Below are 14,089 nucleotides of genomic sequence, written 5' to 3'. Positions count from 1 at the left end.
AACATCATCATAAAAAGGGAGGTAGAACGGAGTCAGGCTCCGAGGAACAAGTCAGCTCCGCATTCCTGCGAAGACTTGCGTCCCTGAGGATGCTAGGCTTCCAGGCCGCCGCCCGCAGTCCGCTCAGACGGATGGGGGGAGTAGGCGGCAGTCCGCTCCTCCTATTGGCTGCCCCTGGAGCCCCGCCCCCACACACTGGTAGCCGTCGCGAAGGACGCGGTGTCGGTTGGCTGTCAACATGGCGGAGGCGTTGGGGTCGCGGTCGCCACCTCTGCCATTGCCAGGCAAGGTCGCCGCTGCTGCAGCTGCCGTCGCCACAACAGCCAAGAGCGCCACTGTGCGGGAACCAGAGCTGCCGCGGCCAACCTTCCCGCCGCAGTGACGCGGGGCCTGAGAGACAGAGTGCAGGGAGGGGCGGAGGAGGAGGAAGCCGGAGCTGCCATGAGGGAGACTCTGGGGGCGAGCCGAGAGGCGACGCTGAGGTGAATGAAGGATGATGACCGGGAGGCCCGGAGCCCGGAGCGCGGTCTCGAGACAGGGCACTGAATCCTCGGACACGCGCGTCAGAGCCCCCCTCAGCCCTCGGTTGAGCGACGGGCGTCACCGACCTGGCGCTTACCTGTATCCTTCCAGCCGTGGCTGCCGGCGTAGCGATGTTGGAAGCGGGGCCCATCTTTTTTTCCCATTCGATTCCCGTTATCACAGATGCAAGGTGATAGAAACTAGCTAGTCATCTTAGTGCGGATATTTGATTCAGTAACTGTCGTTGCTCCCCTTAAACCTGAAATACCATTTTATCCTATTCTAGGACCGCTTTCCCGGCCACCTTGTTATCTCACCCCCATTCAACTTTGGTGTAAATTTTTTGTGAGTTTTCAAATAGATTAACCGTGTGTTCTGTGGGGATTGTTTTGTCTTCTAGAGTTATGCCATTATGCTCTTTACTTCATATTATCCACACCCTGATTAATCATGCTGCTTGGAGAAAAGAATTCCACAAACAGGTAAAATGTTTTGCTCTCCTGAAACAGTCCGTTTTAACAGTTAACCTAGCACTTCCCTAATTTATTTACCAGAGCTGCTAAAGCCTAACACAGTTGGTTAATTTGTTTTGTTTTCCATCCTCTGCCCAGGCTGTTGTCAGAGAGACAACAGACAGAAAATTAGAAGCAAAGGACCCGGAGGCTTCGCACTGGATTATCTCTGACCTGTCCCTAAGAATTGGTCTAGCCCACCTTTGAGATTGCTGTTGGTTGCATTGTAGAAAATTGAAAGAGTGAAAGAGTTTTGTTTTCAAAATATGTAAACTATGTTTATTCCTTCAGAGAATGTTATGATAATTAGAGTGTAACCTTTGTATTCTCAAAGGACTTGGTTGGTAGTGATGGTGCTGTATAATCTTCATTCTTGTCAGAGAATGGAGTGTCTTCACTTTTCAAGTTAAACCCCATTTTCTTATCCTTATTGTCTTCCACTTCTGGGATGTTGCACTTTTAAAAGCAAGTCAATCAATTTTCATTTAGTGCCTGCTCTTTAACTAGGTGCTTGGGATACAACTCTAGTGAGGAAGACAGATATGTACAAAGCTTAACTGAAGGTAAAATATCCCCCCCTCTGATCATGCTTTCCTCAAGCTTTTAACCCTTCTGTCTTTTCTTTCTTTAGTCAACTTCTCAGAAACCCTAACCGCAATAGCAGCTTCTAATTCTTTTCATCTATTCATTATTAACTCCATTCACTTTGGCTTTTGCCCTTACTACTCCTCAAAACTGTCCTCGCTCAAGAAGTAATCTGAAATAAACTATTGCTTTCTGTATGGATTTGATTCTGTCCCCTTGACATTGTATTTTCTTGGACCCCGAACTCCTATTACACCGACCCTGATTTATAGCTAAATCAGAAAATAGGGAAACACTGTAAGTGGCTCATTGACAAAGTGTATCTTTCCATCATTTTCATTAGTGAAATGGTCATAAACTTAATATTTTTAAATTTATGAGGTATGAATATTGATACAACAAAGGAAATATTTGTAAATAAATTCAGTAGTACCTCAAATGAACAAAACCAAATAGACATAATTCCAGAATTATGTTGGTTTCCTATAAAGAAATGCATTACTAAAAATATACTTGAATTATAAATATATAGTTAAAATTAAGAAAGTTGTAGATGATTATTTCAATAGATGCCCAGGGCTTTGCTAAAATCCAACAACTTTTGCTAGTATGTGTGTATATATATGCATCTGTATGTATATATAAGTATATATACTTTTTGCTAGTTTATATATATATATATATATTTGCTAGTATATATAAAATTAGTATATATATTTAAATTGGGATAGAGGAATTCTTTTGAACGTAATAAAGACTATGACACTAAATCAAGAATATCATTATGTTACTAGTTGGAGAAACACTTAAGCACCTTTTGTATTATTTTGGATGTTCTTAGTATCTGTAATGTTTCATATTGGATACCTGGTACAAAGTAGGTATGCAAATTTATTGAATTAATGACTAAATTTAAAAAATGAACTGCAGACTTAAAATAAGCAAGTGGCTTGGTAAAATTTCTACATGTGATTTCCAAATATGAGTTCAATACTCAGAGGCCATCCAGCTTTCTGTTGAAGTTCTCTCACTCAAGTTAGAATTCCCTGACTCTAAAGGCAAGGAACAAAACCTTATGAAGTTCATCTAATTAAAATTAGCTGAAGTTCTATAATTTCAATTTCTTAAAATAATTCAAATATATATAGAAATAGAATAAAAAAGTGAAGTTTTCATGTCCCCTTCACACTATGCCTCTTATTTTCTCATAAATATCTCCAGTCTTTTCCCCTTCCATTTTATCCTAGCTCCCACTTTGCCTCTCTTTATTCCCTACCCAGTTTACACCCTATTCTTAATTATCTACACATATTCTCTCACCAACATCCTTGGTTCTTTGCACTCCTATTCTTCCTCAACCACCCAGTAACTACTACAACCCTATTTCTCTACTCCTTCACTCAACAATAAAAATGCTGTCAGAGAAAATATCACAAAACCGCTACAGCTTGATGGTTTCCAGCTTCACCAGAACAAGAACAGGGTTCTCTCTTGTTCCTCTTAATTAGTTTCTGTGCCGGATCTTGATCACCTCCCGTCACTCGCAGTAGACTGTCTTACTACAATACTTCATAAGAGAATGGATGCCATGAACTCCCTCAGGTCCCTCCCAACAAACAACACAAACCTTCTTACTCCCATCACCACCCTCAATCCCCTACCCTGTTTTTATTCCAGGCTCACTGATGGGATATCACTTTTACTGTAGAAGGTGAATCCATTCACTTGTGCCCTATTTTCATCACCTCTCTTCTCAGTAACCCTGGATTGTAAATTATCCTAACTCTCTCTTACAATTTACTTACAACTTTTGTCAAATAGCCTTCTTTCCCTACAGCCTGTAAACATGCTCTGGTCTTAACTATCCTTAAAACTAACAATCAAACCCTTTTAACTGTGTTCTAATATCTCCTGTCTCCTTAGTCAAACCTCTAAAAAAGCATAGTCTAAATTCACCATCTCTATCTTGAGTCACATTTTACACTAAATTCCAAAATATGCTTGAACTGATAAAAAGGGTAAATATAAAAATAAATACAAAATCATAAAGGAAAACTGACAGAAAATAGAACTTCAACACTTTCATAGTTTGAAGGTATAGTAACTTTACCTTTTGAAAAGAAGAATCAATTTCAAGTGAAAAATATCTCAAAAATAACTCATTAATTTAAAACTTCAGTGTAAGGAGAAATTGTATAATTAAATAAAACAAATTATCTGGGGAAAATACTTGTAGTAACTATGATAGAGGGTTAATATTTACACTATTCTATCTCTATTGAATTTACTGAAATTGATTTTTTAAATGACATTCTCAATAGATAAATGTCCAGTGACTCTGAACTAACGATTCACTAAAAAGGAAAATAAAAATTAGTTGCCCAACATGGCAATTATTCTATTTTGCTAATACATACATAATAAAACATGACTTTCCATTCGGTCTTTCTATAAAAAAAGTACTACCTTATGCTTGTGAGGTGTAGAAACTCATGTTCATATATTTCTAATGACATGTAGATTTATAGAACCCTTTTAGAAACCAATTTGTCTGTGAGGCACTAAAAGCTATAAAAATGTGTATACCTTTTTTCCTAGTTTATCTACTGAGAATTTTCTCCAAGGAAGTCATTCAGTAAGCTTTTATTAAGCCATTACCATATTCTAAGCACCATGCCAGGCATTGGAATTACAGAAATACAGAGGAGACACATATGACATACCCATGAGGGTGTTAAGTCATCCAGTGAGGGTTAGAAGAAGCTTCACAGGGGAGGAACTTCTTGAGGTGTCCCTGAAAGGATGAGTAGAATTAGCCAGCAAGTGCCAAAAGATAATGGCGTACTACATCATGGCTTGTTCTGTTAATAAGTATTAGTGTGGCTGAGCATCGGAGACATGCAGGGAAATGTTGAAAAATGAAGTTGAAAAAACAGACCAGATTATAAAATGCTGTATATTCCAAGAAATTTTTAATGCATCATGAAGGTGATAGGGAGATTTTAGAGAATAACAAAGAATGAGAAACCCAATTAGATTTCTGTTTAGCTGGTTTTGTGGAGGTTCAAATGGAGGACGGCAAGTTTAGGAGTACTGTAATAAGATGAGTTAGAAGACTACTGAAGTAGTCCAGGCAAGGGATTTAGAACACCTGAGCCAAGTCTGTGGAGAGGTACAGAGAAGAAGAAAAAGAATCTGGATGGCTCTAATAAACTTGACAAGAGTATGGGTTATATGATTCATAGTTATTAGTGACGGTAACATATTTAAAACAACCTAAATAAGCTACAATTAGAAAAAGACTAAATTGGGAGAAGAAGAGATGAGGATGAGGTGGGGTAGATTAGGCTATGTTTTTAAATTATAATCATTATGTATTACGTGCCCGTAGTATTCTCGGGTTTGTTGTTGGTTGGTTATTTTACTGTTAAATATATAAAAATTACCTTCCTTTGAACAAGTATTTAACAGTGATTCTTATGGAAATATCTTACCTTTACAACACAGCTTGTATGAAAAATAAAAGTTTAACCAACCATCTAATATTTTTTAAATTTGGATACCATACTTTGAAGAGATGCAAAGGCAGCAGTATATTTTACAACTCGGCAGGCAATATTATACATATATTATATATAATACATGTGTATATTATATAGAGTAAGAGACATTTAATTAAATCTAACAATATATAGTAGTCAGAACATTATTACAAACGTTACGTTTGTGATTTTCTTTATGTTCCTGTGGTGAGACTTCAAGCATGTTAAACAGAGAACAGAATTATCTCCACATGCATCTTAGTCCTGCATATTTCTCACCTGAGCCAAAGCAACGTCTCCCTTTTCTCCCGACAATGCTGCTCTTGGGTACCCTGAAAGGAAGTTGCACTTTCCTCCACTGCCATGTTGTGACTTCGTAGTTAGCCATCTTGTTAAAGTCTGACTCCTTCTAATAAAGTACTCTATTAGAAAAGAACAAGCTAAATCTTTAGCTGTTTCTATGCTAACAAAAAACAAAAACAAAAACAGGTTGCTTCCCTTTCTGTTTCACTTTTATAAATCCTTCAAAAGAAACTTTAAGTAAAAATATTGTGTGTGAGTGCATGTATTTGTTTATGGTGAGGTAGTGCAAAATTTTTAATACAGGTAAATTAATTATGAGCAATGGCATAAAAATGGTTAAATAGCAACATAATTGAAAGCTCCCATTAGCAAAGTTTCAAATGACCAAAAAGTTCAAATAGACGTGCTTGTTTTGAAATATATAAGGTTTTTTTTACTATGTTGATGCTGAAGCACTGCAGGATCCTAAAATTAACACATTTTGAATTAACAACTTATGTATAGCATAATTTATTATTTAATGTATTTCTTATATTCTGTTTTACCATTAATATTTATGACATATAAAAAAACTTGATTAAATAGAACTCTTAAAGAGAATTTCATACCTTTATTTTGAGGGGAGAAAATTTAAACACACTGTTTATTCTAAAAAGACAAATAGGCATGCCCTGCAATAAATAACTTCAGTACAATCTTGTATGCATCTACATCTAATGATGAGGTACTGAAAATGGTAATTGAATGACCACTTTTTAAAACTTCAAAATCATTAAAAACAGAAAAATACTGTGATAAATTTGGTAAAGGCATTCATTAATGCCAGTTGAAATGTTACTAAATAAGCTCGGACATCAATTAACCATATCAATTCAACTTATTTAAAGAAAGTTTAATTTTATACAGTAAATTTCAAATGAATGGATAATTAGGATAACTAAAATACTCCATATTTGGCAAAATTCTGAGTAAACATTACTGTGTATGGTTTTCCTAATGGTTTGTTTTTTAACTTATGAGTAAATCACTAAGTAATCTATATTCCCAAACTTCCCAGTTCTATTGCTATTTGATTTTTAATATTTGAATATGACTTTCATGCTATGGATTAAAGGGTCTACTGAAACGTTTAATTCATCGGCTTTCTATTAATGAGATATAACCTTCTTTCATTTTTCTATATACATGCCTAAGATAGTAACTTGTTAATAAGTACTCAAATATCTGTATAATGAATGAAAAGATATGTAGTCTCCTTATCTGGGCGCATGATGTCTAAAAGTAATTAATTTTTTTCCCCAAAGAAAGTAAAATATATCTTCAGTTCTAATACCAAGCCAAGAGTTTTTTTTATATAAAACATGTGCCGGTCATACACTAACAGTGATGTGTACACATACTAATTGTTCCACAAAAAATCATTACATCATTAGTATGAGGCTGTAATTGTACTTATCAGATAGCACTGATACTCATCCAGTAAAGACATAAACCACTGTCCTTAACTTTATGCTACCATTAGAGATATGAAAATCCATTTTGAGAAAAATTTAGAAGAAGAGCGCCAAATCTTACTGCAGCAACAAAAAATATGTCGAAATCAAGCACGTAAATATTTTGTGGAGTCAAACCGGAGAAAAAAGTAAGTAACTGTATTTTATTCAGAAGCATAGAAACTCAAAGGCATAAATTAATCATTTCTCTACTTTGTAGCATTTTATGAACCTAAGTCATGACAGTGTTTTATCTATAAAATTGATCAAGATTTTTGTGGCTTTTAAATTTTATTGTTTTTCTGCCACAGCACAAAGATAGTGATGTATCATCTAGTTTACTGACCATGACTGTAGCAGTCTTTTCTTGTCATAGAACTTATTAGTGTCATATTCACTTCTTAAAATGACTATAAAAAGTATTCTTCATTTTTTGTAACATTTTATGATAAAAGGTTACCAATTAGCATTTAGGCTCTAATAGAACATATTTCATTTTAATTCATTATTCACTTATATATAATTTTTCTATATGTGCTACCCTCATTCATCCAGTCAGAAAAATGGGGAAAATATGAATAGTTGTGGAAATATGATAAAAAAAATTTTATAAATGATTGCCATGAAAAAAGATGCTTTCTAATATAAACTGGAAACTAAATAAAGTAAAAATGCAAACCATCCTATCCCTGCTTGACATTTTTCAAGAGTGTTTGAATTATTAGATTTTTTTAATACAGAGTGGTTATGCCATTTTTATTGTTGTTTTTGCTACCTTGTTCATAGTTCTACAATAGGTGAATAGTAGAAAAGCCCTAGAATTTATTACTACATCATTGGGCATATGTTGCAAATCCCATTTGGGGAATACAAAATTGTTTATCTGTAATTTTTTTCTGGCGCTGAATTATCTTTAGACTAACTCTATATTGCCTGGCGTAGTTGAAAGTATTTAATGAAGCTTGTTTTTGTTTTTGTTTTATATTTGTGTAGTTCTGTTTTTCTCCTACCTTTCAGCTCCTGAAGCTTATAAGAGGCACATGATAGGAGTTCAATAAAAATGAATAATCATATGTTGAAAGGGTCATGGGCTTTGGAATCAGAGATCTAGGTTTAAATCCTAGCTCCATGAGTTAGAGCAAGTTATTTAATCTCTTTGAGCTTCAGTTTCTTATTTATGATTGGAATTAATACAATATTTTTCAAGGAATTGTTACATAGAGCAAAAAAGGTAATATTAGAGATGAATAGTTGAGAACGCATGTAGAAGTATTTGTCTGTCACATAGTGCTCTTCATTAAGCTTATTTTATTGATTAATAAATAAATATTTGTCAGTTGTATATTTTCTAATAATTGTCTTGCTGTATGAAATAGCAGGCTTTACATGTGGAATTTGATTCATAAAGTTCCAACCTGTCTTCTCTTATCAAACACCCATAAGAATTCTGATGTAGAAAATATAGAAGAAAATTTTTGGTTTAAAATTCTAAGAGGCAGAACGTTTTCCAATACAATTTGATTATATTTTATTTTTCTGTCACCCTACAGCGGTGTAAAAAAAAAAACAAACCCTTTTTGTTTTTGTAAAGCCACATAAAAATTTATTTTAAAACACTAATCTTTTGTTTCTATATTTCACCTTTTAAAAGGGGACCAAATTATTTGTACACTTCTGAATTTCAGAATATGTCTATCATTATGGATTTTTTGGCCTATCTATCTATGCTTAACCTCATCTAAGTTTATGCTGTCTATTCATATTATGGTCATAGAATTTAGAAAAAAATATTTTTCCTACAAGTAGAGATATTCTCCTAACACTTTTTTTCTACAAAAAGAGACAAATTTATACTTTGACATTGTCAGTACTGTTTCCCCAATAGTACTCAAAAGATGTTCATAGCACCAAGTGCTCTTTGTTTACTTGCATTAATCACTTAAAATCACACACATTTTAATTTTCTTGTTATGTATTATTTTTTGCATTTCTATTGCCAGTATTTTTCTTGTATGTTTTTATCACATTCTTAAGTTTTCCATTCTGTCACTCAGTGTCCATACAGTGGAGTCCCCTTTGTTTCCCTCCAAGTCCTCCTCCTTTCATCACTAGGTACTGCTACAACAGATACAGGTTACCTTTTAGACCTAATGCACAACGGGCATCTGAGACTTCCCTTTATTGGTCTCAGGAACTGGAGCCACAGTTTCTTGCCTCGTAGCATCCCTTTTTTTGTTTTGTTTTATAACATTAGATTGGTGGATTACATCCTCAGGTAACTTTCTAGTAGGCTGCTTTGTGGACCAAGTAATTTTAATATATACACACATAAAGAAAATTAAATTATTTCCTACATTGTTTTTAATTTTCAACTTTAGAACTATCTTTTGATAAATTAGTGAATAAGCATTTATTCATTAGCAAGCATAACTAATTGAGTACCAATTATTAAACATCATATTGGAAGAAAAAAATAATTTTGGTTAACCTATTTAATCACTAAACATTAGAAATGTCAATAATCTGATTTAACGTGACTTCATGAGGAAAATAAATTGAAATAAATTTTAGGAAGTAAAGAACTCAAAAGGAACCTTCAGATAGTTTTAAAATAATATAAGCATGTAGGCTTAAAAGTTCAGATGATCAGACTATATAACTAACTGGCAGAATAAGAAAGAAAAGGACAGAATGGGGAAAACTCTCCAAAAAAAGAGAAGAGGAAACACTACCAAGTGGTGAGAGACAAGCACTTAGGAAGAATCACTAAAATCTATAATTAAAAAAGATTCCTTACATATCCTATAGGCAGAAAAAAAATTACCTAGAGAATCACGGAATGAATTACTTGGTGAACATGAAGTATGGGGTAGCTGCATTATCTATTCGTGAGAATGATGGAGTTTGGAGTTCCCCATGAAGCAGGAAAAATGTACCTTAGAATAAATAAGAAGGAATTATACTTTAAGCAATAAGTCATATTAATCAAACCTGCATATATAGAAGTTTGGTATAAGCTAAAAAATATAAACAGATTCAAATAAATCCAGGTATCAGTAGGTTTAAATATCCATGGGTATATTATCCATAATATATTCATAATGTATTAAAGGAAAATTAAAGGAATTTAGTATATTTAGAAGTTTTCTTTGACCATTTAAAATGCCATACAGGACAGCACTTATTCATTCAACTAACATTTACTGGGTTTCATATACTAGAGGATAAAAATAAAATGCATGATTCTTGCCCTCAATTTACTAATAGTGAAGTAATAAAGGATGACAATGCTATGCAATAAATACTATGATTGAGTCACCTACAAGGTACTGTAGAAGTACATCTCATATACTGCAGGACAAGGAAGAACTCCTGGAAGAGTAAAGTCTTATTAGATAACCAGGAGTTAGGGTACTTGAGAGATAAAGGAGAACAATAGGTGAAAAAGCTTAATGTTATGAAATAAAAGACAAAAGTTTTATGTGATTTAGGCACAGGAAAATGTGGAAGGGTATCAGGAAAGGAAGCTATAGAGATGATAGGAGTCATTTCATAAAATAACTTTTGTGTCAATCTGAAGAAATTAAACCCTATCCTTAGGACTCTGAGAGGTTGTTGAAAGAGTGAAATCATAAAAGTATCATGATTATGTTTATATTTTATCTCATTGTAGCAGAAGGGTAGAGGATGAATTGAAAGCGCAGGCTGGAGGCAAAGAAGACAGGTAGAAAGCTGTTATAGTGATCTAAGCCAGAGAAGGTATGAAGGTAGAGTATGAAGGTAGAGTCGGGATTGAGTAGGTAGGGTCAGTAGGAGTCAAAGGTCAGTTATGTGTGGTGCATGAAGAGCATTGTCAGAAATGGAATACTTATCAATTATGCAAATGTTATTGACATTATTAATATAAATCCTTCTAAATTGCAATGCATATTTCTGTAATCTTTTATACAAATTATGATAAATGCAGTTTGATCTATTCTTTATGCCTTAGAATCATTATTATGGGCATCAAATATTCTATTCTGTTGTATTACTGTATTGTCCTTGAGCTATTAAGCTTTATTTAGTTTACAGTACTAGCCTCAACTGGTAAGCTTGGTGAATTTTTTTTAATTTAATTTTTATTGAAGTATAACTGTTTTACAATGTTGTATTAGTTTCTACTGTACAGCAAAGTGAATCAGCTATATGTATACATATATCTCCTCTTTTTGGATTTCCTTCCCATTTAGGTCACCACAGAGCATTTAGTAGAGTTCTCTGTGCTATACAGTAGGTTCTTATTAGTTATCTATTTTATATGTAGTATCAGTACTGTATATAATCAATCCCAATCTCCCAATTCATCCCCCCCCCCCCGCTTTCCACCTTGGTATCCATACGTTTGTTCTCTACATCTGTGTCTCTATTTCTGCTTTGTAAATAAGATCATCTATACCAGTTTTCTAGATTCCACATATATGCGTTAATATACGATATTTTTTTTTCTCTTTCTGACTTACTTCACTGTGTATGACTCTCTAGGTCCATCCACAATTCTACAACTGACCCAATTTCATTCTTTTTTATGGTTGAGTAGTATCCCGTTGTATATATGTACCAGATCTTCTTTAACCAGTCCTCTGTTGATGGACATTTAACTTGCTTCCATATCCTGGCTATTGTAAATAGTGCAGCAATGAACATTGGGGCACATGTGTCTTTCTTAATTATGTTTTTCTCTGGGTATATGCCCAGTAGTGGGATCACTGGGTCATATGGTAGCTCTGTTTTTAGTTTTTTAAGGAACCTCCATACTGTTCTCCATAGTGGCTGTACCAATCTACATTCCCAACAACAGTGTAACAGGATTCCCTTTTCTCTACACCCTCTTCAGCATTTATTATTTGTAGATTTTTTTGATGATGGCCATTCTGACTGATGAGAAGTGATACCTCACTGTACTTGTGATTTGCATTTCTCTCATAATTAGTGATGTTGAGCATCTTTTCATGTGTTTGTTGGCCATCAGTATGTCTTCTTTGGAGAAATGTCTGTATAGGTCTTCCGCCCATTTTTTGATTGGGTTGTTGTTTTCTGGGTTTTTTTTTTTTGACATTGAGCTGCATGAGCTATTTGTGTATATTGGAGATTAATACCTTGTCAGTTGCTTCGTTTGCAAATATTTTCTCCCATTCTGAGGGTTATCTTTTCATTTTGTTTATGGTTTCCTTTGCCGTGCAAAAGCTAATAAGTTTAATTAGATCCCATTTGTTTATTTTTCTTTTTATTTTCATTACTCTAGGAGGTGGGTCAAAAAAGATCTTGCTGCAATTTATGTCAAAGAGTGTTTTGCCTATGTTTTCCTCTAAGACTTTTATAGTGTCCAGCCTTACATTTAGGTCTTTAGCCCATTTTGAGTTTATTTTTGTGTATGGTGTTAGGGAGTGTTCTAATTTCATTCTTTTACATGTAGTCGTCCAGTTTTCCCAGCACCACTTATAGAAGAGAGCATCTTTTCTCCATTATATATTCTTGCCTCCTTTATCAGAGATTAGGTGACCATAGGTGCCTGGGTTTATCTCTGGGCTTTCCATCCTGTTCCCTTGATCTATATTTCTGTTTTTGTGCGAGTACCATACTGTTTTAATGACTTAGTAGTATAGTCTGAAGTCCGGGAGCCTGATTCCTCCAGCTCTGTTTTTCTTTTTCAAGATTGTTTGGGCTATTCGGGGTCTTTTGTATTTCCATACAAATTGTAAATTTTTTATTCTAATTCTTTATAAAATGCCATTGGTAATTTGATAAGGATTACAGTGAATCTGTAGATTGCTTTGGGTAGTATAGTCATTTTCACAATATTGATTCTTCCAGTCCAGGAACATGGTATATCTCTCCATCTGTTTGTGTCGTCTTTGATTTCTTTCATCAGTATCTCATAGCTTTCTGATTACAGGTCTTTTGCCTCCTAGGTAGGTTTATCCCTAGGTATTTTACTCTTTTTGTTGCAATGGTAAATAGGATAGTTTTCTTAATTTCTCTTTCTGATTTTTTGTTATTAGTGTATAGGAATGCAAGAGATTTCTGTGTATTAATTTTGTATCCTGCAACTTTACTGAATTCATTGATTAGCTCTAGTAGTTTTGAGGCGGCATCTTTAGGATTTTCTATGCAAAGTATCATGTCATCTGCAAACAGTGACAGTTTTACTTCTTTCCAATTTGGAATCCTTTTATATCTTTTCCTTCTCTGATTTTGGCTAGGACTAGGCTAGGACTAGGACTTCCAAAACAATGTTGGCTAGGACTTCCAAAACAATGGCTAGGACTTCCAAAACAATGTTGAATAAAAGTGGTGAGAGTGGTCATCCTTGCCTTTTTCCTGAATTTAGGGAAAATGCTTTCAGTTTTTTACCATTGAGAATGATGTTTGCTGTGGGTTTGTCATATATGGCCTTTATTATGTTGAGGCTGGTTCCCTCTATGCCCATTTTCTGGAGAGTTTTTTAATCATAAATGGGTGTTGAATTTTGTCAAAAGCTTTTTCTGCATCTATTGAGATGATCATATGGCTTTTATTTCTCTATTTGTTAATATGGTGTATCACATTGATTGATTTGCATATATTGAAGGATCCTTGCATCCCAGGGATAAATCCCACCTGATCAGGGTGTATGATCCTTTTAATGTATTGTTGGATTCTGCTTGCTAGTATTTTGTTGAGGATTTTTGCTTCTATTTTTATCAGTGATATTGGCCTGTAATTTTCTTTTTTGTGATATCTTTGTCACCTCTGGGTATCAGGGTGAAGGTGGCCTCATCGAATGAGGTTGGGGTGGTCCTCCATCTGCAATTTTTTGTAAGAGTTTGAGAAGGATAGCTGTTAGCTCTTCTCTAAATGTTTGATAGAATTCACCTGTGAAGCCATATGGTCCTGGACTTTTGTCTGTTGGAAGATTTTAATCACAGTTTCAATTTCATTACTTGTGATTGATCTGTTTATAGTTTCTGTTTCTTCCTGGTTCAGTCTCAGAAGGTTGTGCTTTTCTAAGAATTTGTCCATTTCTTCCACATTGTCCATTTTATTGGCATATAGTTGCTTGTAGTAATCTCTCATGATCCTCTGTATTTCTGCACTGTCAGTTGTTACTTCT

At 34.5% G+C, this 14,089-nt stretch overlaps 1 protein-coding gene across 1 annotated transcript in view; it reads left to right on the top strand.

Annotated features, from left to right (window-relative positions):
• Positions 1-248: 248 nt before the first annotated feature.
• Positions 249-14,089, top strand: part of CEP126 (centrosomal protein 126) — a 127,135-nt gene continuing 113,294 nt past the window's right edge. Inside the window, exons 1-2 of the mRNA XM_060017216.1 lie at positions 249-621; positions 6,987-7,106. Coding sequence (XP_059873199.1) covers positions 494-621; positions 6,987-7,106 — 248 coding nt within the window. The 5' untranslated portion in view covers positions 249-493. The remainder of the gene's footprint in view (positions 622-6,986; positions 7,107-14,089) is intronic.

The sequence above is a fragment of the Delphinus delphis genome, chromosome 8 (assembly GCF_949987515.2).
Source record: "Delphinus delphis chromosome 8, mDelDel1.2, whole genome shotgun sequence".
NCBI classification, from domain to species: Eukaryota; Metazoa; Chordata; class Mammalia; order Artiodactyla; family Delphinidae; genus Delphinus; species Delphinus delphis.
The sequence above is the reverse complement of the archived record's forward strand: the minus strand, read 5'-3'. Positions and strand labels throughout refer to the sequence as shown.